Source organism: Martes martes (assembly GCF_963455335.1).
Source record: "Martes martes genome assembly, chromosome: 8".
Taxonomy (NCBI): Eukaryota; Metazoa; Chordata; class Mammalia; order Carnivora; family Mustelidae; genus Martes; species Martes martes.
The window spans coordinates 76,608,679-76,634,983 of record NC_137895.1 but is presented as its reverse complement, the minus strand read 5'-3'; the positions used below and the strand labels follow the sequence as shown (position 1 = coordinate 76,634,983).

General features: G+C 36.2%; 1 protein-coding gene across 1 annotated transcript in view; it reads right to left on the bottom strand.

The window, feature by feature from the left end:
- LRRK2 (leucine rich repeat kinase 2) overlaps positions 1–26,305 on the bottom strand; it is a gene marked incomplete at its 3' end in the record, with an annotated part of 131,436 nt that overhangs the window by 35,383 nt on the left and 69,748 nt on the right. The window contains exons 29-39 of the mRNA XM_080811639.1: positions 24,965–25,194; positions 24,400–24,527; positions 22,612–22,830; positions 18,844–19,045; positions 17,669–17,757; positions 11,998–12,185; positions 10,891–11,045; positions 9,504–9,650; positions 9,171–9,362; positions 7,549–7,695; positions 3,126–3,226 (exon numbers count right to left, since the gene is read on the bottom strand). Coding sequence (XP_080667765.1) covers positions 3,126–3,226; positions 7,549–7,695; positions 9,171–9,362; positions 9,504–9,650; positions 10,891–11,045; positions 11,998–12,185; positions 17,669–17,757; positions 18,844–19,045; positions 22,612–22,830; positions 24,400–24,527; positions 24,965–25,194 — 1,798 coding nt within the window. The remainder of the gene's footprint in view (positions 1–3,125; positions 3,227–7,548; positions 7,696–9,170; positions 9,363–9,503; positions 9,651–10,890; positions 11,046–11,997; positions 12,186–17,668; positions 17,758–18,843; positions 19,046–22,611; positions 22,831–24,399; positions 24,528–24,964; positions 25,195–26,305) is intronic.

Below are 26,305 nucleotides of genomic sequence, written 5' to 3'. Positions count from 1 at the left end.
TCTGGGAAACTGGATAGACAGCAAGTGTTCCATTTCTTTCTTTTTTTTTTTTTAATTTTCCACATATTCAGGAATAAACATCTTTTAAAAAAATGTATATTGAGTGAATATGTTAAGTTCTCTCTTTCCTTTGGCTCTGTTTTTCAGAAGATTTAATGCACAGACAGTCCACACTACCCGGTCCTGTCAATCTTATCTAATGAATCCCAGTTATCACACAGTCGCCCTCAGCCCAGGATTCAGAGCAGCCAGTGCTCATCCACTGCCCAAAGCATGTGAGGTACAACCTACCTATCATTAGTGGTTTCCTGACTTGACAAGTTTACTGAGAGTGTCCAAGCCCACAGGGGTATACGGTATCACTCTTCCTGAAAACCCTCTAATAACTTCCTATTACTTTCGGATTAAAACCCCCTGTACTTACACCACCTTCATGGCCGGATCTGACCTGCCCCCAGCCCATCTCTCAAACCCTCTGTCCTCTGTCCTCTACGCTCTGCGTCATTCTTCACCACACTGGTGTCCATTCAGCTCTCCGCACCTGCCCGGCTCCTCCATTCCAGCCGCAAGGCCTTTGCCCATGCCGATCCCTCTGCTCTGAAACCCCTTCATCCTCCACACGGCCGAAGGCCTCTCATCACTCTGATCTTCACCCACGTACTCTTCCTGCCTCAGAGTGGCCTGCCTGGAGCCACCCTCCCTGAAGCAATCCCCAGCTGCCACAATCTCTCCCCAAGGAGTGAGAGATCCCATTTAAACTTGAACAGAGAGGTCTCCATTTCGACGTAATCCCCTTCCTAGACTACATCCTTCACAACCCCCTTTAGTATACTGTGGTCTGTGAATTCCACACACATGGTACTCTATATTTCACTTTACCCTGAAACCCTAATTTAGCTGAAATTTCTAGTTCATGGGATAGTAAGTTGAATCATGTTTTAAACTGTGATTTCTGCAGAAGCTCTGCTTCTTAACAACAGCTTCAAAGGTGGGGAGTATCAGTGCAAACCGCCTTTGCCAGGAAATGGGAGTGTGGAGAATTCCGCAAGCTGAAGAAGAAAGGCTGAATACCCTGAGCAGGGATTTTCCAAGAACAAAAGCTCCAGACTGCAATCGTATTTCCTTAGTGGATAACAATCTTTCTTTCCTCTGTCTGATCAGCTCAGTTGGTTCAAACTGATGAGAAGCAGTCAAGTTCGGTCTGTTTTCTTCCAGAGGCCCAGGCAGAAAGAAACCTAATTCAAATTTTCCACCCTCTAAAATCACTCACTGATTTCAAAGAGAAAGGAGCAGCTGACTCTCCTAGATCTGCCCCAGTTCATGACTACTGGTAGAATGACCCTCAAAATGCAGCACCAGATACTAAAGTACTAAAATGCTTTCTTTTTCTTTCCTTTTTTTTTTTTTTTTTTTTTTTTTAAAGAACAAGCACAGGTGCCTGGATACCTCAGTCAGTTAGGCATCTGCCTTGACTTACGTCATGATCCTGGGGCTCTGTCCTGGGATTGAGCCCCACACCGAGCCCCACACCAGGCTCCGTGCTCAGCGAGGAGTCTGCTTCTCTCTCTCCCTCTGCCCCTCCCTCCACTTGTGCTTTCTTCCCTCTCTCTCTCTCTCTATCTCAAATGCATAAACAAAATCTTAAAAAAATAAAAAGAACAAGCCTAACACACACTCTACTGTTACTATTTCTCCTATCATTTCCTTGGGTCACTGAGCTGCCTATACCCTACTCAGTCCTGTATACATTCTTAGTGTTCTGATTTTCAACAGGATTCCCTGAGTGCACTGCATAAAATTTGAAACACATAGTAAAGAGTAATGACTAAGGCTGAAAAATCAATTTATACAACCAATTGCCTACAGATTGAAAGAGACTGTGTCCAGATTTTCTTCACAGACTTGATTCTATTTATAAAATGTTTATTAACTTATTTCTAGAGCCACGGTGTAACTTTTGATACCACTAATAAAATTACTCCAGGATATTTTACACAGACATGGAATTATTTTCATTATCCAGGATAAATAATATAGCGTAACTATTTCTTTTTTTTTTTTTTTTTAGTTTACACAAGTCATTTCGTTTCAGACTTAGGCACAAATTACTTCTCAAGTTTTTGAAAAAATAAGAATGAATAGATTAAAAATTCAGTTGAGTTCTGGCATAAGATTACAGAATTCAAATTGGATTTTACCTTTACTCTCACTCCGACTCACTCTCTCATTCCTACTGTCAGAAAATAGAATAAATCCCCAGGAGTACTCAATATCAGAGAGGGTACTAGAGTCACCACTGTTGGCTTTGCTTTCAATAACCACTCACTTTTCCTTCTTCCTAAGGGTAGTTTGATTTTTTAAAAGATTTTATTTATTTATTTGAGACAGAGAGATACAAAGAGAGAGCATGAGCAGGGGGAGCAGTAGAGGGAGAGGGAGAAGCAGACTCCCCACTGAGCCGGGAGCCCTATGCAGGGCTCAATCCCAAGACCTGGAGATCATGACCCGAACTGAAGGCAGATGCCCAGCCATCTGAGTCACCCAGGTGCCCCAGGGTACCTTGATTTTGCTGAATTATCCAACCCTCACCCAAGCAGACCATGAATTTTGAGGGGAACTGACCTGGAACCCCAGCCTCTGGAAAAGGTGGGACTATTCTAAGTAATACTATCTGCATTACCATACAGATTGATTAACACAGGCCTAAGCCAATCAGTATACAGCACCGTCCTGAACATAAAGTGCTTATGGAGAAAAGAACATGTGATAGAAGTGAAACCAAGAGAAATTTTTAAATGAGCCACTGTGTACAGTATTTGGGTTCCTCTGAAATACAAGACCTCAAAAGAGGTACCCTCTTCTCTTTTGTACTTGGGGTGTAACTATGATGCCTGGGACAAGAATTCTCAGAATACTGTCTTTTCTTCATTTTTCCAACAGGAGAAACAAAACAAACTTTTTTTTTAACCCCATGAGGTAAAGACAAAGGCGGGATTTTGTAACTAAACTCAGGTAAGCTTGGGGGAAATGTGGTCATTTTGGATTTTCACAAACACATGCAAAACCAGAGTTTCAGGAGATTACCAATGTCTGATGTAATGTAGTAATATTATTGGACTTCTTACTTGTCTTAACAGTCTAAGTGATGTATGTTTATTGAAAATCTTCACAGCCACTTCTTCCCCTTCATAGGCTGCCCGATAAACAGAGCCAAAACTGCCATCACCTTTTGAAAAGAAAGTACAAAGCACTTTAGTTAATCTGCGCAACTAGAAAAGCCAGATGAATTATATTGGTTTTAATTACATATGTTGTGTACATGAACAGAAATCTGACCCACTTGTTCTGTTGAATTAAGTCTCCTCTGATGCCCACTCTTCCTCCTCCTACTCCGTGAACTATGACACACCTAAAGATTTTGTTCCAGCCTTCCCATGTCTGTCTACACTCTCCCCACTCAACTACCTCACCAACTCCCTAACTTCATTGCTTCCGATAGGTTGAGTGTTTCACATCTTCATCTATAGCCACAAGCCACCTTCTGAACTCTATCCTTTATTTACAACTTGGCACTGCAGATCACTGGCATGCCCCTCCAAATCTCAACCATGCTCCATCAGAAGCCACCCGCATCATCTGGTCTCCAAACCAGTTTTTATTCTACCTCATATAGCTCACTAAAACAATAACAACAAACAAAATTTAAAAACCTCTTTTCATGGTCATTCTAGAGCCAAAACCAAAAAAATCATCTTGGTTCTTTGCCCCATGCCTCCTTTCCATTTCCATTCTCACCGCACCCATTGGATGCCCTTGGTGCTTTCTGCCTAGACTGTGGAGGCCTTCTGAGTTCATTCCCTCTGATGCAGTCTACCTCTCCTACAGAATCAATCTCCCTATAATTACACTTTCATTATGTCACTCTCTGTTCAAAAACAAATTATTCTATGCTGTCTATGAAATAAGATTTCAAATCAGAGACAAATCCATATTGCAGCTCCAAATTCTTGTGTTTCTCTTCCTGTCCTACTGCTCATTCTCTGGGCTCTAGCCCAGTGGTTCTCTCGGTTTGGGCTGCACAGGACATCTGAGGAACTTTCTAAAAATACCAATGTCTCAGTCCACCCTCAAAGATTCTGACCTAATTAATCACAGGAGTTAATGATCATTAGTATTTTTTTCTTTTCATTCATCAGGTGACAGTAAGGAACAACCAGGGTTGAGAACAACTGTTCTAGAAAACTGGAAGAGCCAAAATTTCCTGAACATGCTTTGTCTCTTCAGGCTTCCATACCATTGTTAGGCAGTTGCTTAAAGAGCTCTGCTGCTCTATCATCTCACCCTCTGCGGAGTTTATCGAGTCTGTAAAGCACAATACATACTGAGATACCAAAGCCTGAGAAATCAACCATGATCAACTCCATGGACTATTACTCTTCACTGACACACAGTATATCCTTATTTGTATAGTATTTATGGTTCTCATTTAGTGCTTTGAAATACAAGCACTTGACTGACATAAGTGAATGAACTCAGAAAAATCTACAGAGAAATAGAACCATGTTGAGATCTGTTATTTCTAAGTGGTGAAATTATGCAACTGTGGGAAGCTTAGATATTTTGTGGTTTTTTAATATTTTTGTTTTTGTATTGTGTATTTTCATCTCTATGATAATTACTTGTGAGCATATAGTATTTTATGCTCAGAAACAATGTACATTAAAAATAAAAATAATAAGTATTCATTTGAGCATATGTCATGTTTCTACTATATGGTAGACATGTTAAAATATCATCTGTGGTCTATGGCCATACCACCCTGAACACACCTGATCTCATCTGATCTCGGAAAAATCATCTGTGTATTTTCAGTCTTGGTATCTTCCCACCCCTTCCTTCCAGTACTCAATAAATATCCAACTTCTAAAACCATTACTCAATACTGATGGTATTGAGAGTCTGGGACAGAAAAGAAGGCTATCGGATCAGTTAAATATTTGAATCAAAGCAAGACTGGGAAAACAGGAGGGGGAAAAGAGAAAGAGAACAAGTGGAAGGGGAAAGGAAAGAAAGAGTAAGACAGATGGACGGTTATTCTGGTTCCCTTTAATCTGGACGACTATCAACAACAAAGAAAAAACAAATAAGCAGAGAGAAGAAATACACTCTAAAGAGATATAAAAATTTCAGGTGAGAGTAGTAGAGATTTCTAATTTTTTTAAGCCCTTCCCTATTTCAAATCACTGCCATGTGAAAACGGAGCATGGACAGTCATCTCCCTCAGATGGCTAACGCTAAAAATAAGGTTAAGGACCATTATTGCACATGTGTGACAACGAAGTGTGCAAAAAACTTGAAGGCAAGGAAACCTTCCTAACCCCATCAGATCACACCATTGAAGTACCTTTCTATGATGGCTCTCTGGAAAAAGAGTCCCCTGAAGAGGAAACATACCTCACAACTCCTCAGACACACAAAACCCTATACCTGTGCATTTAAAATTTTTTCATAAAACAAGTCTATTAATATTTACAAATCTATCAAAAGGTTCATATAGTAACTGCCATCTTAGAAGAAAGTGTTAACTGAAGGCCTGAAACTTACTCCTGCCCTATAATGAAAATGGCAATGAATGACCTCTACCACATTACCTCAGCATAAAAACACAGGGAAGTCTGTTTATAAAATGTTTTTAGAAGGATAGATCACTGATTCTCAACTAGGATGCTGTTGCTCCCCAATCCCTACCCTCTACCTTTTGCAATGTCTGGAGACATGTTGATTATCATACCTGGGGATGGGGAGTGAGGATATACCACTGATATTTAGTGGGCAAAGGCCAAGGCTGCTACTAAACATCATACAATGAGAGACAGCTCCCATAACAAAGAATCAATCAGTCTGAGACAGCAATAGTGCAGAGTTTCAGAAACCCTGATCTAAATTGTAAATGAACATGGAATTTATGGGTTTACAGGACATGAGACTAGAGAATGGGAGTACTTATATAAAAACTTTCCTCTGTGTAATGAATGGAATACAGAACACGGATGCTTTTAGAGGTGGTCAAAGGGAAAAACTTCCAGTTATAAGAGAAATAAGCGCCAGGGGTGGAATGTACAGCATGATGACTATAGTTAACACTGCTATGTAATATATATTGAAAGTTGTTAAGAGACTTAATCCTGTAAGATCTCACCACCAATAAATTTTTTTTCTTTTATATCTATATGGGATAATCAATTTTAACTACATTCATTGTGGTAATCATTTCATGATATATGTAGAGTCAAATCATTTGCTGTATACCTTAAACTTACAGCGCTGTATGTCAATTATATCAATAAAACTGAAAAAAAAAACTCACAAGTGCTTCAAAAATGAACTTTGCAAACATTTCTGCGTACATTGTTCAAAAAGTATCCATTAATATGAAATACATTGTATACACTAATAAGAGATATTTGGGGGAGCTTTGTCTGATAGCTTGTGACCCCTTCAGAGAAAGACTACAGTGTGCCTGGTGCTCACCTGTACCCTTGGAATCACAAGTCAAGTTTGGTATTGGTTAAGATCTAGGATTTGGCATTGACAATTCAGTATTTTGTGTTAACCCACTATTACTAATATATTCACTTTCAGAGTTCCAAAGCATTCAAATTCATTCTAAATTTCTCAGCTGATATGAAGAATAAAGGTACATGGCAGTTTCTTTACCTTTACATGTCATGTCCCAAATTCTTTATATTCTTTATTAATAATTTTAATATACTGACAGATATATTTTAGGCATTCTTTCTGTGGAAATTTAATTAAAATTAAATGTATACGGATACAACAATGAATACTCCACAAAGTAAATCCAGAGCTGTCTTCAAATACTTTATATTAACTTAACCCAATGCTCTTCATGGTTCCCAGTGACTCTCACAAAGGCTTAGAACTTGAGTATATCACTGACTTAATAATGCTTCTCAATTTTTCATCCCAAACTGCTTTTTATGAATATTTTTATGAGAATTCATGCTTGAGGAACAAAACTGCTCTTATGACTACATCGAGGTGTTCTTCCTTTACTTATTCTATCTTTTTAAGACTGAAAAATGATGGCATTACAACAACTGAAAATCTCCTTAACTGCCTCCCTCATTTCCAGCACTTAAGGCCAACGTAAGGATGTATTTCATAAACATGTGTGCTTCCATAGCAGCCCCATTCTTATCTTGAACCTCATCCATAAGAATGTGTGCAAACCACTATGGTGAGTGCTGTGAAGTGTGTAAACCTGGCGATTCAGAGACCTGTACCCCTGGGGCTAATAATATATTATATGTTAATAAAAAATTAAAAATTTAAGAAAAAAGAAATGTGTGCAAAGCAAATTCCTTGTCTGTAACATATTATTTTCACATAGATCATTCTGGAAAAAACCCATTATAACAAATATACGACGATACTACAAACTATGACAATATAGTTGAATATTTTCTAGGTTATAAGGAAAAATTATATCCTGATTTTTATTCTTAAACCAACAAAAATAGTTACCTAAGAGAAACTCAGGAGCTTGTTCAAATTCCAATTCATCATTATTCAACATAATATTTCTAGGCAGGTCAGCCAAAATTAAGTCAGGAGCAATTTGAGATATTGGAATGGTGAGCCTTGGTTGATCTGGATTTACTAGAAGGTCTCCTGAGAAGTACATAAAACACTTTTTAAGAACAAACTTTTAAGGAAGTACATAAGTTTGTACAACAATAATCACATTTACTATAATTTCTAATCACTCTTTTAGGTTTTCTTACCAATCTTATTTTTCTCTAGAAAACCTAAGAAAGTTTTAAAGGTTTGATTAATAGCTATCTACTTAGGATGTTAAAAACTTATTCCTAGGTTCAGTCATTAGAAACTAGAATTCAGAACTGCCTAGGACAGACATCTGTCTAGGAAATAATCTATTCTCTACTTAAACCACATTTGTAAGGGCACTTATTACATGGTTAGCAAGTTGCTAAGTTTTTCTATGTATTAGCCTTTTTTTAATGCAAGTATAATTAACATACAGTGTTATATTAGCTTCAGGTGTACAATATAATGATTCAACACTTTGCTACATTTCTCAGTGCTCATCATGATAAGTGTACTCTTAATCCCCTGCACTTATTTCACACATCTCCCAACCCACCTCCCCTTCTGGTAATTACCAGTTTGTTCTCTATTTAAGAGTCTGGGTTTTTGTGCCTCCTTTTTTTTTCTTCCTTTGTTTGTTCTGTTTTTTAAGTTCCACAAAGAGTGATATCATATGGTATTTGTCTTTGTTTGTCTGACTCATTGCACTTAAAATTATACTCCCTAGTTCCGTCCATGTTGTAACAAATGGCAAGATTTTGCTCTTTTTTATGACTGAGTAATATTCCACTGTGTGTATATGTGTGTTTGTGTGTGTATGTGTGTACACATATATGCATATAGCCCATATCTTCTTTATACAATCATCTATCAGTGGACATTTGGGTTGCTCAACATCACTAGTCATCAGGGAAATGTAAATCAAACCCACAATAAGGTGAGATATCACCTTACACCTGTCAGAAGGACTACAGTCAAAAACAAGAAATAACAAGTGTTGGCAGGAATGTGAAATGAAAAGAATCCTCGTGTGCTGTTGGTGGGAATGCAAACTGGTGCAGCCACTGTGGAAAACAGTGTGGAGTTTCCTTGAAAAATTAAAAATAGAAACACCATGTGATTCTGTTATTCCACCTCTGAGTATTTACCCAATGAAAATGAAAACACTAATTCGAAAAGATATATGCACCCCTATGTTTACTGCAGCAATATTTATAATAGCCAAATCCTGGAAGCATGCAACATCTATTTTAATCCTCATAACAATTCTATGAGGTAGGTTTTAGTATTCCTATTTCACAGATGAGGTTAAGTTGCTCAGTGAGCCGATACTCAAACTCTCAAACCAAAAATGTTGTGAATCTAGAATACAAATGTCTTATTGGTAACAAATATCTATCTTTGTCAGCTGTCACTCTAATTGAATGTAGTATCCCCTAACTTATCCTTTATGAGAAGGATTTATTTACATTTATTACAAAACTCCATAAATATTGAAAGTATCACTTTAAAACATTAAAAATTTCTATCAACATTACCTTCTTCTGCTTTCTTCATCAAGTCATCAAGTAAGATTTTTTGATGCTCTTCACCATCATTAAAACTATATAATGCCCATTTCTTCAACAGAGTTTCTCCTTCACCACAGATATCAATCTCCAGTAGTCCAGGAAACCATTCTTCCATGAGAGAATCAATGTGGTCTACAACTTGACCCAGAAGAATACAGCCTACATAATCCAAAGGACAACTCATCAACACCCTATCTGAACCATATTCTGTTTCAAAGCTGGAAATTACAGAGGTTTTTTTTTTTTCAATGTTTAAATTTCTTTACTGGTACAATTCAAAGTTTTGAATTATTTCCTTACCTTTTCTACAAGAAGGAACTGTAATTTTTAAGAAACTCTCAGGATGATTGTCTAAGACTTCAGATCCTACCAGACAATAAGCTTCAGGAGACCAATTCAAGTAGATGCCTTGTCGCCAGTACATTCTGTTTGGACGAAGTGCTCGTTCTGAAAGTTTAAATGGACCCAAATGTATCCATTAATTATAAACTACTCCATAAATTAAAGGAGCAGAAAAACCACTGAACATGCCAAAAGTAACTAATAGAGATATATTTGTTTTCAAACAAAGTGCTGGAATTGTTAATGATGCAAGTCCTCATCCATATCTATTACGTATGAAATTAAGTATTTTAGCCTTAATTTTACAAGGAAATAAACAAAAGGTAACCCAAGAGAGAGTTCAGGTTCATGATGATAAATAGTTTAGTATGCTTAATAGAAGAAAAAGAATCATAAATAAGCTCTCATAGCATTCGATTTTTTTTTTCTAAGAGCAAGAAAGAGTGAGAGTGGTGGGTGGGGAGGGGCAGAGGGAGAGTGAGAGATGGAATCTTAAGCAGGCTTGATCTCAAAACCCTGAGGTCATGATCTGAGCTGAAACTGAATCAGATGCTTAAAGGACTGAGCCACCCAAATACCCCAAATTCTCATAACTTTTAAAAACTCTTTAAAGGAGGTTGGTTGTCACAATAAAATAAAAACTTTCTGAATATTTTGTTTTAATGCAATGTAACTACCTATATTAATTGCAAGCAAGATAAAGTTTATTTCAGAATACAGTAACATCCATATAATGCTGATTTAAACCCCCCAAAATGATATGTTCCATTTGGAACACTAAGATCTCCCTTTCTTCCAGAAGAAAGAGCTAGCATTATAAACACCCATTTTTATTCTTTTTTGTAAATCATTCAAGGAATTGTGCAGAAGAGAGCTATTAAAGTCTCTGCACTGAATGGTCTGAATGGTCACAACTGTTACCTTTGTTAAGTAAAACTACCTGGATTTGCAGTGATAGTCACTTCTAGCTTTTCTGTGTGTGTGTGTGTGTGTGTGTGTGTGTGTGTATGTCTACATCAATTATTCCTATGATCTTACCTTCTAAAATTGTTGCTTCTAGTCTACTTTGCCTTGGAAAGCAAGATATTCCTACTTATTATAAATGTGTCTAAAATAAAAACAAATAGGCTTTGAGTGGGGATTTGAGAAATCTCCTCTCGACAAACTGCACAAATGTATGTGAGCCTCTGTGTCTTTCTTTATCTTGGCCACTCCAAAATTTTATGAGCTTATTTTCTGATTTTCACTGGCCTTACAAATAAGTAAACTCTGTGAAAATGGCACGACAATTTTAATACGCTTTTCCCCTAACTTTTCAAATATTAAGTCTTCATTAAATACATACCTCTTCCTGAAAGCATGTAAGGTGAAATTTCAAGTAATCGATTGATTAACCTGGACCAAAATCCCATTGGAAAATAAGGCATTTCATATAGTCGAATGATAATTTCAGAGTTCTCACAATGGGGAAGCTCTATCACAGGCCTGTGGTCAGACAAACTAAAGAGAAAAGGACATCAGCACTATATAGCTTCATAGAACACCCAACCACGTTAACCAAAGTGTTCTACTCCCTAAAATCAATGAACTAAAGATAATATTCTAGGCAATTGTACTTTTTTATAATGTTCTTTTGCTATATGCCCTTCCTTCTTCAAAAATTCAATGGCTACTCAATCAATTCAAATGCATGCTCAGATGCATGACTTTTTCCCAGCAATCCTATTTACACTAATAAATAATTATAGTTAGTTACACATAGATAAGTTTTAAGGGATTATATAAAACTTGAAAAAATGCATGTCCTATAAAAAGTATACATGTATTTTTAGAATATCCTATTTTTAGAATTGGATAGCATCTACCAATCAATGCAATTTGTACTTTTCAATGTCATGCACCTTATACCATTTCCCAGCAATAAGAAAATATAAAGCAACAAGAAAAATTTCTATAATACAGGATTAGAACTTAGGCCTTCATTGTATTGCTGCTTTCCTCAGAAAATTCACTGCCATAAATTCTTCTGATGAAAACTCACTATCTCCCCAGAACTTGTCTACACTTGATCTTATTAGCCAAAAGGCCGAGAAGCAATTCCCCCAGAACCTGTCTAATATAACTCTCTCAGCTGCCACGTAAGGACACACACGAATAAATACACACACACACACACACACACACACACATATCACTATTTCCCTTTCTTAAGTAATTAAAGCAGTGTTTAACCAAATAGTAATTACATACATAAAACAAGTCATTTACTATACTTTAAAAATGTCAAATATAGTGTTTTCATTCAAAGTAAATGCTACATTTCAGTAGAAAGTATACACAGGAAACAAAAAAATTAGTACACTTATCATAAACCAAAGTTATTCTGACAATTAGAACATATAGTAGCGGGTGAATTTACAAAGGGTAATGGAATTTTTAAGTTTAAGTTTACCTGCTTGGAACCAGCAAATATTCTTCTCCTATTGGCAAGGCAATCTGGAATTTTTCTAGGAGTTTAAAGTACTGTGACATGTAGTTCTTCGGAAATCTCTTTTTCTTTGAAAGAAATTTTTCCACATCTCTACGTGAAATGATTCCTTTAGGATGTTTTGGATAGCCTTCCACTTTCACTGTCAAAATCTGAAAGATTTAAACTTGTAAAAAATCACTAGAATTTCTTTTCTGAAAATTTTTTAAAATAAATGTATTTATTTTTTTATTTTAGAGACAGAGTATGTGCTGGAGTAGGGGAAGGGGCAGAGGGAGAAGGAGAGGAGAAGCACATTCCCTGCTGAGCGTGAAGCCCAGCATGGAGCTCAGGGCTCGGGGCTGGACCCCAGGACCCAAGATCATGACCTGAGCTGAAACCACTAAACGATTAAGCCACCCAGGTGCCCCTATTTTCTGAAAAGCTTTGAATTCAAAGCATTTCGTGTCTCTTTGCTTGGTGAAAATGATCAGAACAATTTTAATGTTGTCAGGTATAACACAGGACCTAATTTGTCTACTAGCAGCCATGCAACCCGAAAGCCCAGTGGGGCAATCACTCCTCCACAAGATACATTAAATTAAGAGAATGAATTCAAATCCAAAATTAGAGAGAGCCTCTGAAATCAATGAATCTTAAGCTTTCCCAGCTCCAATTAACAGATCAATCCAACACCCCCCCATCCTTATTATAGTCTCATCAACAATACATTCACAGGGAAATTATCTTCCAGACTGTGTTCTCACTATAGGTTTGCCATAGAAATGTTACTTTACATTTACAGAATAGAAAATGGTTTCTATCAATGGGAAGGGAGGCAGTATAGTAGAGTTTAGTGATTCTCAAACAAAGTAACTACAGAATTTTGCTGGCCTGGTCCGGCATGAAGCTTGCGAATCTGTTTTAAGAAGAAATTCAGATGATACTACCATAGAGACCATAGATTCAGCTTTGAGCATAATCATAGCAGTTAAAGTATAAATTCAGAAGAACCCAGGTTCAAATCCAGGTTCTAGTACTAGCCGTGTTATCTGAAGAAAGGTATATAATTTCCTTAAGCCACAGTTTCAATCAGATAATAAAAGTGACTGTCCCTTAGACTGCCAAGTAAGGCATGCAAGGTGATAGGACAATTTTTAGCATATAATAAGCCCTCATATGTTAGCCATTACTATCCATATATTCTTATTCATTTTACTTAGCCAAATTAACTTTTTTCTTTTCTTTTCTATTTTTTTATCAACATATAATGTATTATTTGTTTCAGGGGTACAGGTCTGTGAATCATCAGTCTTACACAATTCACAGCACTCACCATAGCACAAACCCCCTCCCCAATGTCCATCACCTTTTAAAAAGGCTTGTGCTTAATTTCTTTAGATCTTTAACATGTAAGGGATACTTCAATAGGAGCATACATTATGCATTTTATCATGCAGTTGGGTGAAATATCAGATTGTAAAATCCTTAGGCCCAAAGGCTTCTCTCCCTCATCTTTATATCTCTATTTGGTACATACAATGTTTATTGAATCAATGAATGCATGACTGGCTGAACATAATGGTGTCTAATGACAATGTATAAATGGGTCATTAAATAATAAAAACTGAAGTTTGGGACCTCTCCCACATTGTGCACGTTATAGCCCAGGACACTCTTATAATTTAGGTGGTAAAGAAAACTGTTTGCTGTTTTGGCATTTTTACAGTTGCTAAGACCTTGTCTGACAATTCACTCTCTATCTTTATATTTCCTTTATAGCACTCTACCACCTGACATTTTAAGTGTTTATTTATTGGTTATTTCCTCCCAGTTGAATGTCAGATCCATGAATGCAGGAACCTTGTTTTATCTATGCTTACAGCCCCAACAGCAGAACAATATCTAGAACATTGCATGTGTCAAACCAATTGCTGGATGACCGAATTTGGGGAAAATAAAGTTTGGAGCACTTTATCCTGGGGTCAGTTTTATAGGTACTGGAGTCAAACTACTTAGTTTGAAATCCTAACTCTACTTCTTTCTAAATATGTAACTTTGGATAAATTATTTCACTTCTCCGTCCATCAACTTCTTCATCTTCAAGATGAGGACTAATATAATACTATTTAAAAGAGTTGCTCTGAGAATTACATGAGAAAATGTTTGAACAGTGCACAAGTAACACTTATATGTTAGTTATTATTGCATACCTCTTCTAATTTGTTTTATTTAGGCACATTAACTTCATTTTATAAAATTTTTAAAATTTTATTTATTTAAGTAATGTCTACACCCAACATGGGGCTTGAACTCACAATCCCGAGGATCAAAAACTGTACACTCTTCTGACTGAGCCAGCCACGAGCCCCTAGACATATTGATTTTAAAATAGAGGTTTGTGTTGGGTTTTTTTTAGTAGACCTATTGTATACTACCAATATTTGTAGTAAATAGTATCCGAAGATGGACACATGAATTTCTTCTCTCCCTACATATGCATGGTGTTTGATCCTTCAAGAAAAGAAATCCATTCATATCTCTTCCTCTTGAATCTGGGTGGGCTTTCTGGTTATTCTCGTCTCTAGAATGTGGCAGAAGTGACATTTTATCAGTTCTGTGCCTACCCTTTGAAAGGACTGGTCATATGAAAGGAATGGTCATATGGTCATATGGAGAAGAACCAATACACCAAAAGTGTGAGTGCAGCTCTCTTGGGCTTTCCCACCTGGCTCAACAAAGCAAGCCAAGTGAATGAACCTTAATGCCATGTGGAGCAGAACCGCACAGCTGAGCACAGCCAACCCAGAGAACAGTGAGAAACAAGAAAATACTGATGTTTTACTCCAAGTTAACTTGTTTTCTCCAAGTTTTGGGGTATCTTGTTACATAGCAATAAAAAACTGAAACATTATCTTAATTTTATCACCTTTGAAAGAACTCTTAAAATTCCTTCAGCCTAGTAACTTACAATACTAATTTATGCCCTTATGCAAAGAAAGAAATTTTTCCAAATTCCTCACCCAAGGTTTTGTCAGGATTAAACTGCTATGCAAACTCTTTCTTTAATGTTCCACCTGATTAATTCAGTAAGTGCCTTTCATCTCTCTTTTGTCACATGGTTAAATGAGTTTTGCAAACTTCTCTGTGCAGTAATGAAAACTTTTTTAGAAAGTTTAGTGACGTAATAGTCTGGGGCACAGAGAGGGTGGGTAGGCTCATTAGAGCTTCTGCTCCATGAAATTGTTTCTTTTCTTGCCTTGATGATTCATGGCAATGAACACCCCTATTTATTTTTGCTGATGGGTGTCAGACAAGACATTCTTGTCTTCAGTTGACTATAGTTTTCATTCTCTTTAAGTCTTGGTGAAAATAACATTATATTTTAATGTATCATCATAAACAAAAATGATGGTATTTATTAAATTAATAAGAAATTTAGATTATTATTCTACTGACTTTTTAGATTTATCTTTCAATATAACTTTGAAGTATTCAAATTCTTGACTTAAATTTTACTTAAATTATATTTTTTAAAAATATTTTTTATTTATTTGACAGACAGAGATCACAAGTAGGCGGAGAGGCAGGCAGAGAGAGAGGGGGAAGCAGGCTCTCCGCTGAGCAGAGAGACCGATGTGGGGCTCGATCCCAGGACCCTGAGACCATGACCTGAGCCGAAGGCAGAGGCTTAACCCACTGAGCCACCCAGGTGCCCCTAAATTATATTTATAGTATAACTATGCTAATAAGAGCTTTCACGGAGTTTCAACTTAATTACCCCATGAATCCTCAGGGATTTTACTGTGGTTATGGTGGAAGGTTGCTTTTATTAAAAGATGGTGATTCTGATGCAAACCACTTATTTATTCTACTGAATAAGATATGCCCCCTGCATTATCCATATCTGTGCAACTTTAAATATTCCCAATTCCCATGGAAGCACATCACTTTTTAGTGTAACTTTAGCCTTTTCTTGCCTATATAGACTTTAGTTATTTTCCAAAACAGTGCGCCATCTAGGACAACAAAATCCTCAGGATATATTTAAAACTCCCTTTGCTGTACGGAACACACCCACCTACACATATTTTTTATTTAGCTCTGTACCTGGCACACTTTCCAAAACTATATGGATGCATCTTTATGATTTTGAAGGTTTTTTTTTAATTTCTTAAAATAATATCTTTAATTACCAAGTAAGTCAAACACAAAATTAGCTACCATTTACTTCTCACTTACAGTGAGTTAGGGAAGCAATACAGAAAATAATATTGTAACTATCTTTATGGTATGAGGGAAGAAACAAAGGCTTAAAATATTAAGAAATGTCACAAAATTAGGAAAGATGTAGAAAAAATTTGAACACAGGTCATGCTGACTCCAGAGCTTGTGCTCTTGACCACTTTACCAGCTTCATTCCCATTTACCAGATGAGTGGAATCATACTCTTCATGGCATATGTGCAAAAGGAAGAAAACCTACTTTAAAAATATCTGCCAAAATAATCACTACTGTCATGTTACAATTGCCACTTCCAGCAATGTTTCAATATGCTCTCAAGGCCCATGATATAGGACTTAGCCCAAAATAAGTTCCCCCTCCAAAATACCTTCCTTTTTTTCCCCTTAGACAAAATTTAGGAACCATCATTCAAAATTATCTGAAGGGATTTTATTTACTGTGTGGTTTAATTAGAAGAGATGATTTTAATCCAAAAAGGTGGAATTATTTTAGAGATTCAGGGAGTCACATTAAAAACTGTAAATTATGCTCACAAACAAAATGGTTGCCAGTGAGTAAACATGCTAGAGACAGCCTCCCCAGCTCTCTTCAGTTCATGATTAAGCTAGATGCAGCTGTTCTCAACCAGGGTGATTTTGCACCCTCACCAATATTTGGCAACATCCGGACACATTTGGGGCAATACTACTGGCATCGAGGTGGTAGAGACCAAAGATACTGCTAATCATCCTATAATGTACAACACATAATTATCTGGCCCAAAATTTCAATAGTAATGACACTGAGAAACACTGAGCTAGGATATTCTGCTTGGATGGTTTTCTATGGCAAGCCTATAGAGATGGGTTATGATAACTAATTAAATAAACTCATTGGTAATTGATTTATCATTGGCAGAAGAAAAATTTTTTTCAACTGAAATATAAATGGAGAAAGGACAGCCATAACCATCACCATCCAGTTTCCAAAACTGTGAGCAATTTTGAGCTTATAGTCCACTCAAGAGGCAAAACTCCCCTCCATGTTATCTAGTTAAAGGTTTTATGCTCATCAACCCAATTTTCTTAAGTATATTTGCCCCCAAGGATTTTCACAGAGCTTCCATTCAACTAACTATACCAATAACCAAACCAAAGTGTCATCAGGGTCTAGAAAAGCACTGTGGAACAGAGTGATACAACATTTGTCTGTAAGTCGGAAACAAAGACATGGAAGTAAATTCTCAAACATCTTCCCTTCTTCCATGAAGCTCTACTTAATGCAGTCTTCTACATGAATTGTTCTACAGTATTCTACATGTACAGGATTTTCTACCTTAACTGAGTACAAAATCTAGAATGCTCAGTGCTCTTCAATCATTGTGCTTCTCTTCAATCGTTACCCCCATGCCACAAAAATACCAGACACCAACCTGTGCCATGACTTTACAAAGCCACTTGGGTTCCACAAAATATAAGTCACTTAACTGCAATGCTGGGTCTTGAAAATGAAGAAGTACCCCTGTAGAAAAAAATCAAACAATGTAACATGGAATCTGCAATACACAAATAGCAAGGGGCTTTAGAGATACTCTAGTCCAACTTCCTTATTTTACAGATGAGGAAATCTCAGCAGTTAGTGGAGGAGTTGAGACTAGAACCTGGGCATCCCAGTTCCCAAGCTCTAAAGTCCAAATATTATAAGGTATTTTTAACTAGATAAAATGATCACGTATAAGCAGATTAGAGACAATGGCATGCATTGTCTTGCATATATTTACAAATAATAAAAAAAATTCACAGAATCTTTGAGCTTTCTAAGTATATTCTACAAAGATACCTTATTTTCAAATATAGTTAAGAAACACAGAAGAGTGCAGAAAGCTACTGGTTTAAGAATAATGAGAGAAAAGAAACAGATTATAATCCATGCGAAGATTCATTTTTCACACAACAGAATCTATGGATTAAAAGAAGCTTCTTGGTCAATGACTCTAGTATTACAAACCAACTCACACATTTCTAGCAAGGTCATACTGATCAAGTACCCATATAGCACAGAAGCTGGGCTGAGTGTTTTCATCTGTGAGATCACGCTGACTATGTGCGATGCAACAGGCAAGATCTACCATTCAAAAGATCCATTGTTTCAGGCAACCATCGATACTCTAAGTGCCCCATTAGACCACCCCAATAATAATCCCCTTTATAGTATACAAATGACTTATAAAGGGAATATACAAATATCCCCTTTAGAGTATACAAATGACTCCACAAACACAAAACTCAATTGATACTACAAAAGGATTCAGCTCTCAAAGCTCCTGAATAGTTAAGTCAATTTCTAGAACCCACATGTTTTAACTGATGCTCAGACACCCTTCCCACTACTGCCCTTAGATAGCTTCTAAATGTTTTCTCTATAATAAGGCATATGAAAATGCAACATGATTGCACATGATGACCTTTCAAAAGGAAAAAGTCGATGATCAAAGAATCTTATGGATATTCTGTTAAGTTTTGTATATAAATTCTTTACAAGGCTCAGATACATTTTTATAAATGACTACAGTGGAGCTTTGAAAAACTATGTAACAAACCCACAAACCTGATTCATTTAGGAAGTGAACTGCATGAGGAAGCTCATTTTCATCCAACTGCAGCTGATTTTCTTTTACGAGTTGTAATAGTCGTTTCCGGTCGATTACAGGAAATTCAATTGGCACATTTTTACGCTCCGATAAAATGATTTTCTCAAGTTCTACATAGCAGTCTGGAATCAGCTGCCCAACAACAGGCTGATCTCGGATCTGTGTAATTACAAATGACAAGCTGTAAAAATCCATTTTACTCCTATATTTGTCAGGTGGTTGGTAAATTCAGTGCTAATAGTTGTTAAGGAAGGGATATACTATTTAGAAATATATTTTTTGATAAAATCAAAATGTGATGTGAAACTATTTGAACTGTGAAAAATAAATAAAACGATATTAAAGTAAGAAAAATATAAACACAGAAGCCAATTTAGAAAGAACTATCAAACAAAATAACATTGAAATATTTATCTAACTATCCAGAAAACCCATGACAAAACCCAGGATTAATCACTAACCATAAATTAAGGATTTGCCATTTTCTAAGACATTAGACATATACGTAATAGATATGTTAGCATTAGAAGCGAGTAAGTATTACAAAACTTTGGGGCCTTATTTTTTAGATAAATATATCCATGCCATAAGGTAAAAATATTAAATTTTGTGCTTGTTATTTGCAAAATGTTGCATTAGTGGAATGTACATTTCAACAGAGATAGACACGAAGTCTCCTCACCCAAGCTACACTTTTTCATGGCACTTCAAACTTGGGAAAATAACTCATCTAAACACAAATGATTTTGATACGAGAGGATGATTTTGGGAGGTCTGTTACACTTGTAATCTAATCATTGTCTACTAACTGAAATATATAAAAATTCTTAAAGAATACCTTTCAGACCATAATTTCTATAATAAAAAAATCTTTTCCAAACTTTTTCCCCCAGAAAAATCTGATTTTAAATAGAAATCCAACCGTTAACAACAGTAACTAAAATTCCTCTGAAAACCACCAGGTGGCAAACTCTCCCTGTTTCTCAACGCAGGTATATATTCTTGTATTTTTTTTGCCTGACAATTTCTAAATTCTTTAACTTATTATAAACGGAAACTGGGTTTTATTACATATTCACATGCAGATTTTAGGTGCTCTTTTTCTACTCATAACTGAACCTTAAGGAGCTTTATTCATAGCAGCCATACTATTACTTACATATTCCTCTCCAGTCATTCGAAAAATTGTTTTCATGTATCCAATGCCCCAGCAAATTAAATATAATTCCACTAATCTCCACTTTTCATTTTCCCTCTCTTCATCATTTATAAATTAAGATAAAATAGAACTTCATATTGAAGTTAGTGTTTTAACCCAAGAAAGAAAGTCTACATGTAGAAGTAAACAACGGTTCTCACAGAAAGCAAATTACATAGCAAAGTGATGAATTTTATAGGGCTGAGTTATGGGGCCAACAGAGGATCCTGCTCTGCTAATGGGCTGGACAAGATTGAAAGGGATAATGTTGGCACAGAAATGCGTTTTGTCCTACTTCTCCTTTTAGCTTGATTAGGGGGTCACCAAGAGCCAAAAAAGAAAAAAAAATTATTCTAGAGTCTGCATAAATGCATGTTAATAAGGGTGAGACAGGGAAAGATTAGAGAAGAGCCAAGACAGAAGGAGAAAATGAAAAACAAATGACAGGGCAAAAAAAAAAAAAAAATCTCTAATGGCTTAAAAAAAGCTGCTATTTGAATACACATTGAAGCATGTCAGGGAGGAAAGAATATTCAAGTTCTGGCAGGTTCATTGGTTCTGAATGTTTCTCGAAGAGCCAGTATTCTGCAAAGCAATCAGACAGATTTTCAAACTAAAATGCCAGAATGATGCAACCATTAGCAATATACATCTTTCTTCAGATAATGCGACCATTTCTCAAAGCATTCATTTTACTGCCTTGTGTCAGCTTCAGAATTCATTAACAACTGCAGGAAGAAAACTGGTCTACTTGCTATCATGCTAAAGCACTACTAGTCCAGTCAGATGAACTAACCAGGTTATCCATATTTCAACTAAACTATCCATACTTTATTTGTTTCAACTAAATTCAGGCTTTTTCAAAACGAACTATTCTTTTTGTTTTGAAGAAGTCTCTTTAAAAATGATATATGTGCCGACATATATAATAAAATATATAATAAATATATACTAAAAATAGAAGCTATTAAAGTACCGGTATAGTCTCAGAAGAAAACTGCCGGGGTAGAGAGACTATTCAATTGGATGCAATTTTGTGTATTTGTGTATTTTGTGTATTATTTTTGTATAATATTGTGCATTTCTTAAAAGTCACATTACTCTCTACTCTCTAATCATATGTCCAACAGGAGAGCAGGAAAATCTGCAAATAAATACTATGTCATTCTTCTTACATAAGATGCCATTAGTGACTGTGATAAATGTGTTGAAAGATACAAACATGCAAATTCTCTCGCCGGGCACCACAAAGACCAACACATTTATAAATGGCCCATTAGGTTTTAGACAGGAGCATAATCTATGCAAATGGAACAAAAATAAGCTAACTGGCCAACACATTATAACCAGGGTGACCGTGTAATTTATCATCCAAATTGGAATGCTTTTGAGAACGTAGTGGGACACTATTAATTATGCTGGGAATGCCCAGGCAAAATAGGACCCTCGTTATAAGCCATGGCCTTGATCATTAGTGCTAATGAGCTAAACCAACAGGGACTAACAGTGAAACTCACCATCGGGTTTGGCATATTGAACTGTGTGAGGAATTTTCAGTGCAGTTTATACCACGGCATCTGTAGAACTCTGGAAAAATTTATTTTTCCTGAAAGTATTAAAAACGAGTATTCTCCCCAATAACCAATTTATGTGTGTTTTAAGAACCCTACGGATATATTTGGCTTACTGGAACTTTAAAAATCAAAACATAATTTCTGAAATAGAAAATCCAGTTGATATGAACTAAAAAATTGTTTAGACATTGTTGAAAATCAAATTCCTGATCTTGGCAACCCCAAGAAAGAGGCATCCCACAATACTGAGGGAAGAAAAATATGTGGAATAGGCATCACAGTGACAAGAGACTCAAAAGAGCAGCACAGAAGATGAAGAGGCACATAAAAAAGGAGCTCCAAGGGCCCCTGGGTGGCTCAGTCATTAAGTGTCTGCCTTCAGCTCAGGTCATGATCCCAGGGTCCTGGGATCGAGCCCGCATCAGGTGGGAAGCCTGCTCGTATTCCCTCTCTTGCTGTGTTTCTCTCTGTCAAATAAACAAATAAAATCTTAAAAAAAAAAAAAAACTAAAAACAAAAAAAACAGGAACTCCAAAAGGAAGGAGCAAGTAGAGGAACAACAAAAACAGAAGAGGAAAGATGATCTGAAGACCCCTAATATCCACTTGTATTTGACTGAATCACCATCACAAAAAAGAAAGGGCATCAGAAACGTTCTCAGATGCTCTCAGAAACATTCAGTCTCTCAGACATCCTTAGTTTCCTTCTTAGTTTCCTTCAGGATCCTCTAATTATTTTTATTCCCATTTCTATGCATTTGAAATAAGGAATGGCATAAGTAAGCAACTTTAAAATTGGAGTGACTTAATAATGTTAACATCTCTGAAAGAAAACACTATTTTAAGATAGCTGTTCTTTTCTCAACACTTCTGACATCTCTAAGCAGTTGGGTAACATGGCAGTTAAACAATTAAATGTATCCACCCATCTGCTGTAGGCATTAACCACATTACCTTGAAATTAAGACTCTCATTGATGATGGTTTTCCGAAGCTTTGCCAGAGCATCAGATTCCTCAGTGGCATTCACAAAGTGGTAATCCCTTATTGCAGGAAACCCTCGCTTGTTCAAGAGTTCCTTGGTGATTTTACTTATGCAGGCTTTGCGCTGCTTTTCATCAGAAACATCCAAATGTGTGCCAACAAGAATCACAGGGGAAGAAGAAGCACGAGCCTACAGGAAATGATACAGAATGCTCTTGTGTTTGCTTTAAAAATCAAGACTGCTTACTGTTCTGTTCATAGTCACTTTTTAAGAAATTCAGTAGAGTGGAACTGAGAAATTAAAAGATGTCAAAAAGAAAATGTCAACTATCTATCCTTCCATCCTTAAATCTAGGGGAATATGTAACCTTAAGAAATTTTAAAGTCATCCTTATGCCCCTTCTTATTCCAAGTTTTACCACTTTTTAGGCAGCTGATGTAACAGTAGTAGCCTATTCTTCTTCTTTTCTTTTATGCCTTAAAATGGGTTATTCTGTAAGTGTACTTTGGACATCCAAATAAAATAAGCATTTAATAAACCCAAGACTGTATCAAAGCGACATAATATAGTTCATATTTTCACTTCCTTAGCTGTAAATTCAATCTCCTAAATTCAATTTAAAGTCATTCAGTTTGTCGTCCACATGGAAAACAACACAAAAGGCACTAAAGCAAGTATGATGGCCACTATAATATTCACTTGCTTTGGCTAGTTATGACAAGAAAAGGAAGTTAGAAAATTACCAAAATGATAAACTGAGTTGTAGTGTAGGCAGCCAAAATACCTGCTAAAATGTCCTGACACAGACCTTGTCAAGGATGTGATTCACAAAAGAGCCCCCTGAAGCTCATTCAAAGAGCATCATTCACTCTTACTTTATCCCAGTTCTGAAACCTGAAGTACATCAAGAAGAACTAACAGCATGACAGCAAAGGACAAAGTGGAAAAATTACAAAGTGGAAAAATTACAAAAAGAGGTGCCAAATATTCTTATATTAGGCTCGTATCATTTAAAAGTACAAGATCTGGGTGTCTGGGTGGCTCAGTTGGTTAAGCCACTGCTTTCAGCTCAGGTCACGACCCTGGAGTCCCAGGATTGAGTCCCACATCGGGCTCCCTACACAGCAGGGAGTCTGCTTCTCCCTCTGCCCCTCCCATGTCTCATGCTTTCTCCCTCTCTCAAATAAATAAAATCTCAAAAAAAATAAAAGTTTAAGATTTGAAGTAACTGATACTTCACTGCCAGTGAGGACACAGATGACAATGCATGGATTGCTTTTGCTTAGTATATTTTATTTTAAATTAGAGAAGTTCATACTCCGTTTAAGAAATAAAATGATCAGGGGCACCTGGGTGGCTCAGTCAGTTAACCATCCGACTCTTGATTTAAGGTCAGGTCATGATCTCAGGGTCTTTGGGCATGGAGCCTGCTGCTTACGACTCTCTCTCTCTCCCTTTCCCTCTGCCCCTCCCCCATCGAAAATAAAATAAATGATAAAAAATAGCTTTAACATATATATTTTCAACTCTCATAGGTTAAAGGGTTTTAAGTATCTATAACATTTACCAATATGGAACATACTATTTTCATGTCACAACCTAATTACACTAAAAATTCTCCAACTCAAAATTTTAGTGCTTCTAACTTTATTTTAAAAAACTGGGGAGACTGTTTGAAGCAACTGCTTGTCCAAAACAAATCACCTTTCACACAAAAAAATAATTATTTTCTACTTTCAAATAGTGAGAACAGACGACCTTTATATTGAAGAGCCAAGGTTTCATGGCGTCCACTTCAGCCTGCCCTTTGCTGAGGTCATAGACAGCAAGGTAGAGGGCTCGTTGGGTCATGAAGTGGGGATGAGTGCTGTAGAATTCCTCACGACCTAAAGAAAGATTGGAGACATTTTTCTTAGCCTTTCAAACAAGAGGCAAGTATCCCTTAAAAAAAAAATTTTTTTAGGTGATAATATCTTCTACTTAGCATACAAAAAAAGAGAGAAACAGCCAACAGACACTACACGTGTAGAGGACTACACTAGGTTTTCACTCAGGATTGACAACTGTTAGCCTGTGTGTCAAGTACCAACCAAATATTTAAGCTTCGGCTGGCTCCTACTGGTTCCTAACATTTCCCTCCATGGAATTCACTCTGGTGGCAAGGGTAAATTTAGAAGTAAACAGCTTTGGAATAATTCCATAGCATCTACCAGGTCTCTTTGCAGTATCTACCAGTTCTTTTACAGGAACAAAATCTCAGCTTTTAAATCCCTGTCCTAAATAAAAGATAAATATGAGTAAAAGATTCTAGCAAAATAAATACCTGCAAAATCCCACACATTCAGAATGAGGTCCTTCTTCCCTTTGCCTCTAATTTGGATAGGCCAGTCTTTCACATCTATACCTACTGTGGCGCTCTGCACCCCAAGATCTGACTTCTTGGTTTTTGTCAGTTGCTGCAATAAGGTGGTTTTACCACTCCCAGTATTTCCCACAATCATAAGCTTCATTCGATTATAGGGCACGGCCTTTTTTAACCGCTGTTGAAGAAACCTGGTATTTGAAAGACAAAAATGAAATAATAAAGTGCTTAACAGTGTACTTAAGACATAGGTGAATTTATAAGCATTGAAATCTTTAAAATACCAGACTGTTCTAAAATATAGCATGCAAAAGACTGCACAGCTCATGTACCTAACAAGGTATATGTCTTTCAACACACTGTTAATGCATCTATTTTGTTAGCGATGTCCGTGTAGTTGATAATGATTGGTAGGTAACAACACCAAATATGATGACATGTTACATTATCACCAGAAATAATCAAAACATGTTTGCAATACTAATTAGGATGCTGAAAATTATACACTAATTAGCTATATATATGTGTGTAAGTGTGTATATACATATGCATATATATATATGAGAGAGAGAGATATATGAGTTTCTTTAAATAACACAAATGAAACCCTAAAAATTAGAAGGTCCAAATTTTTACATATGACAGAGAAGCAAAATAGAGTATACATGTATACTATTACACTAAATTTTGATAGTGAGGTCATATTGGGTATATTATATGTGTCTATGCATGTCACATATTCATATATGACACAGATAATTTATCTATTTACATACATTATGTATGCATGTATGTAATGGAAATGGAGGCTGGGAACATATTGGTTATATTATAAATTACACATGTACACTATTAAACTATCAGCAGATAATACGATATTTTTCCTAAGAATCTTAATGAAAAAACAATTGAAACTAATCAGAAGTGCTACAGGTGGCTAACAAAACCATTTTAAATACTAGATTTTAAACTTAAAATATACTGGCTATAGAAAGATACATCCTTAACTACATTAAAATGTCGCTACAATTTAAAATTAGAGAAGCAAACTAAATCATATGTGAATTTTAGGGAATATGGACTGATCCATTCTCACAACTAGTAAGACTCTGACCAACATTCCTGGGGATCTGAATAAAAGGCACAATTACTTTTCATAATTTATTTTATGCTTTAGAAAATACAACCTGACAAATCAGACACTGTGTCTGCTATTACTGAAATCATTGTCACATACCACTTAAATTCTGTTTGAAATAATTTTCTCACATACAACTTAAGTTCTGTTTGCATTATCAATAA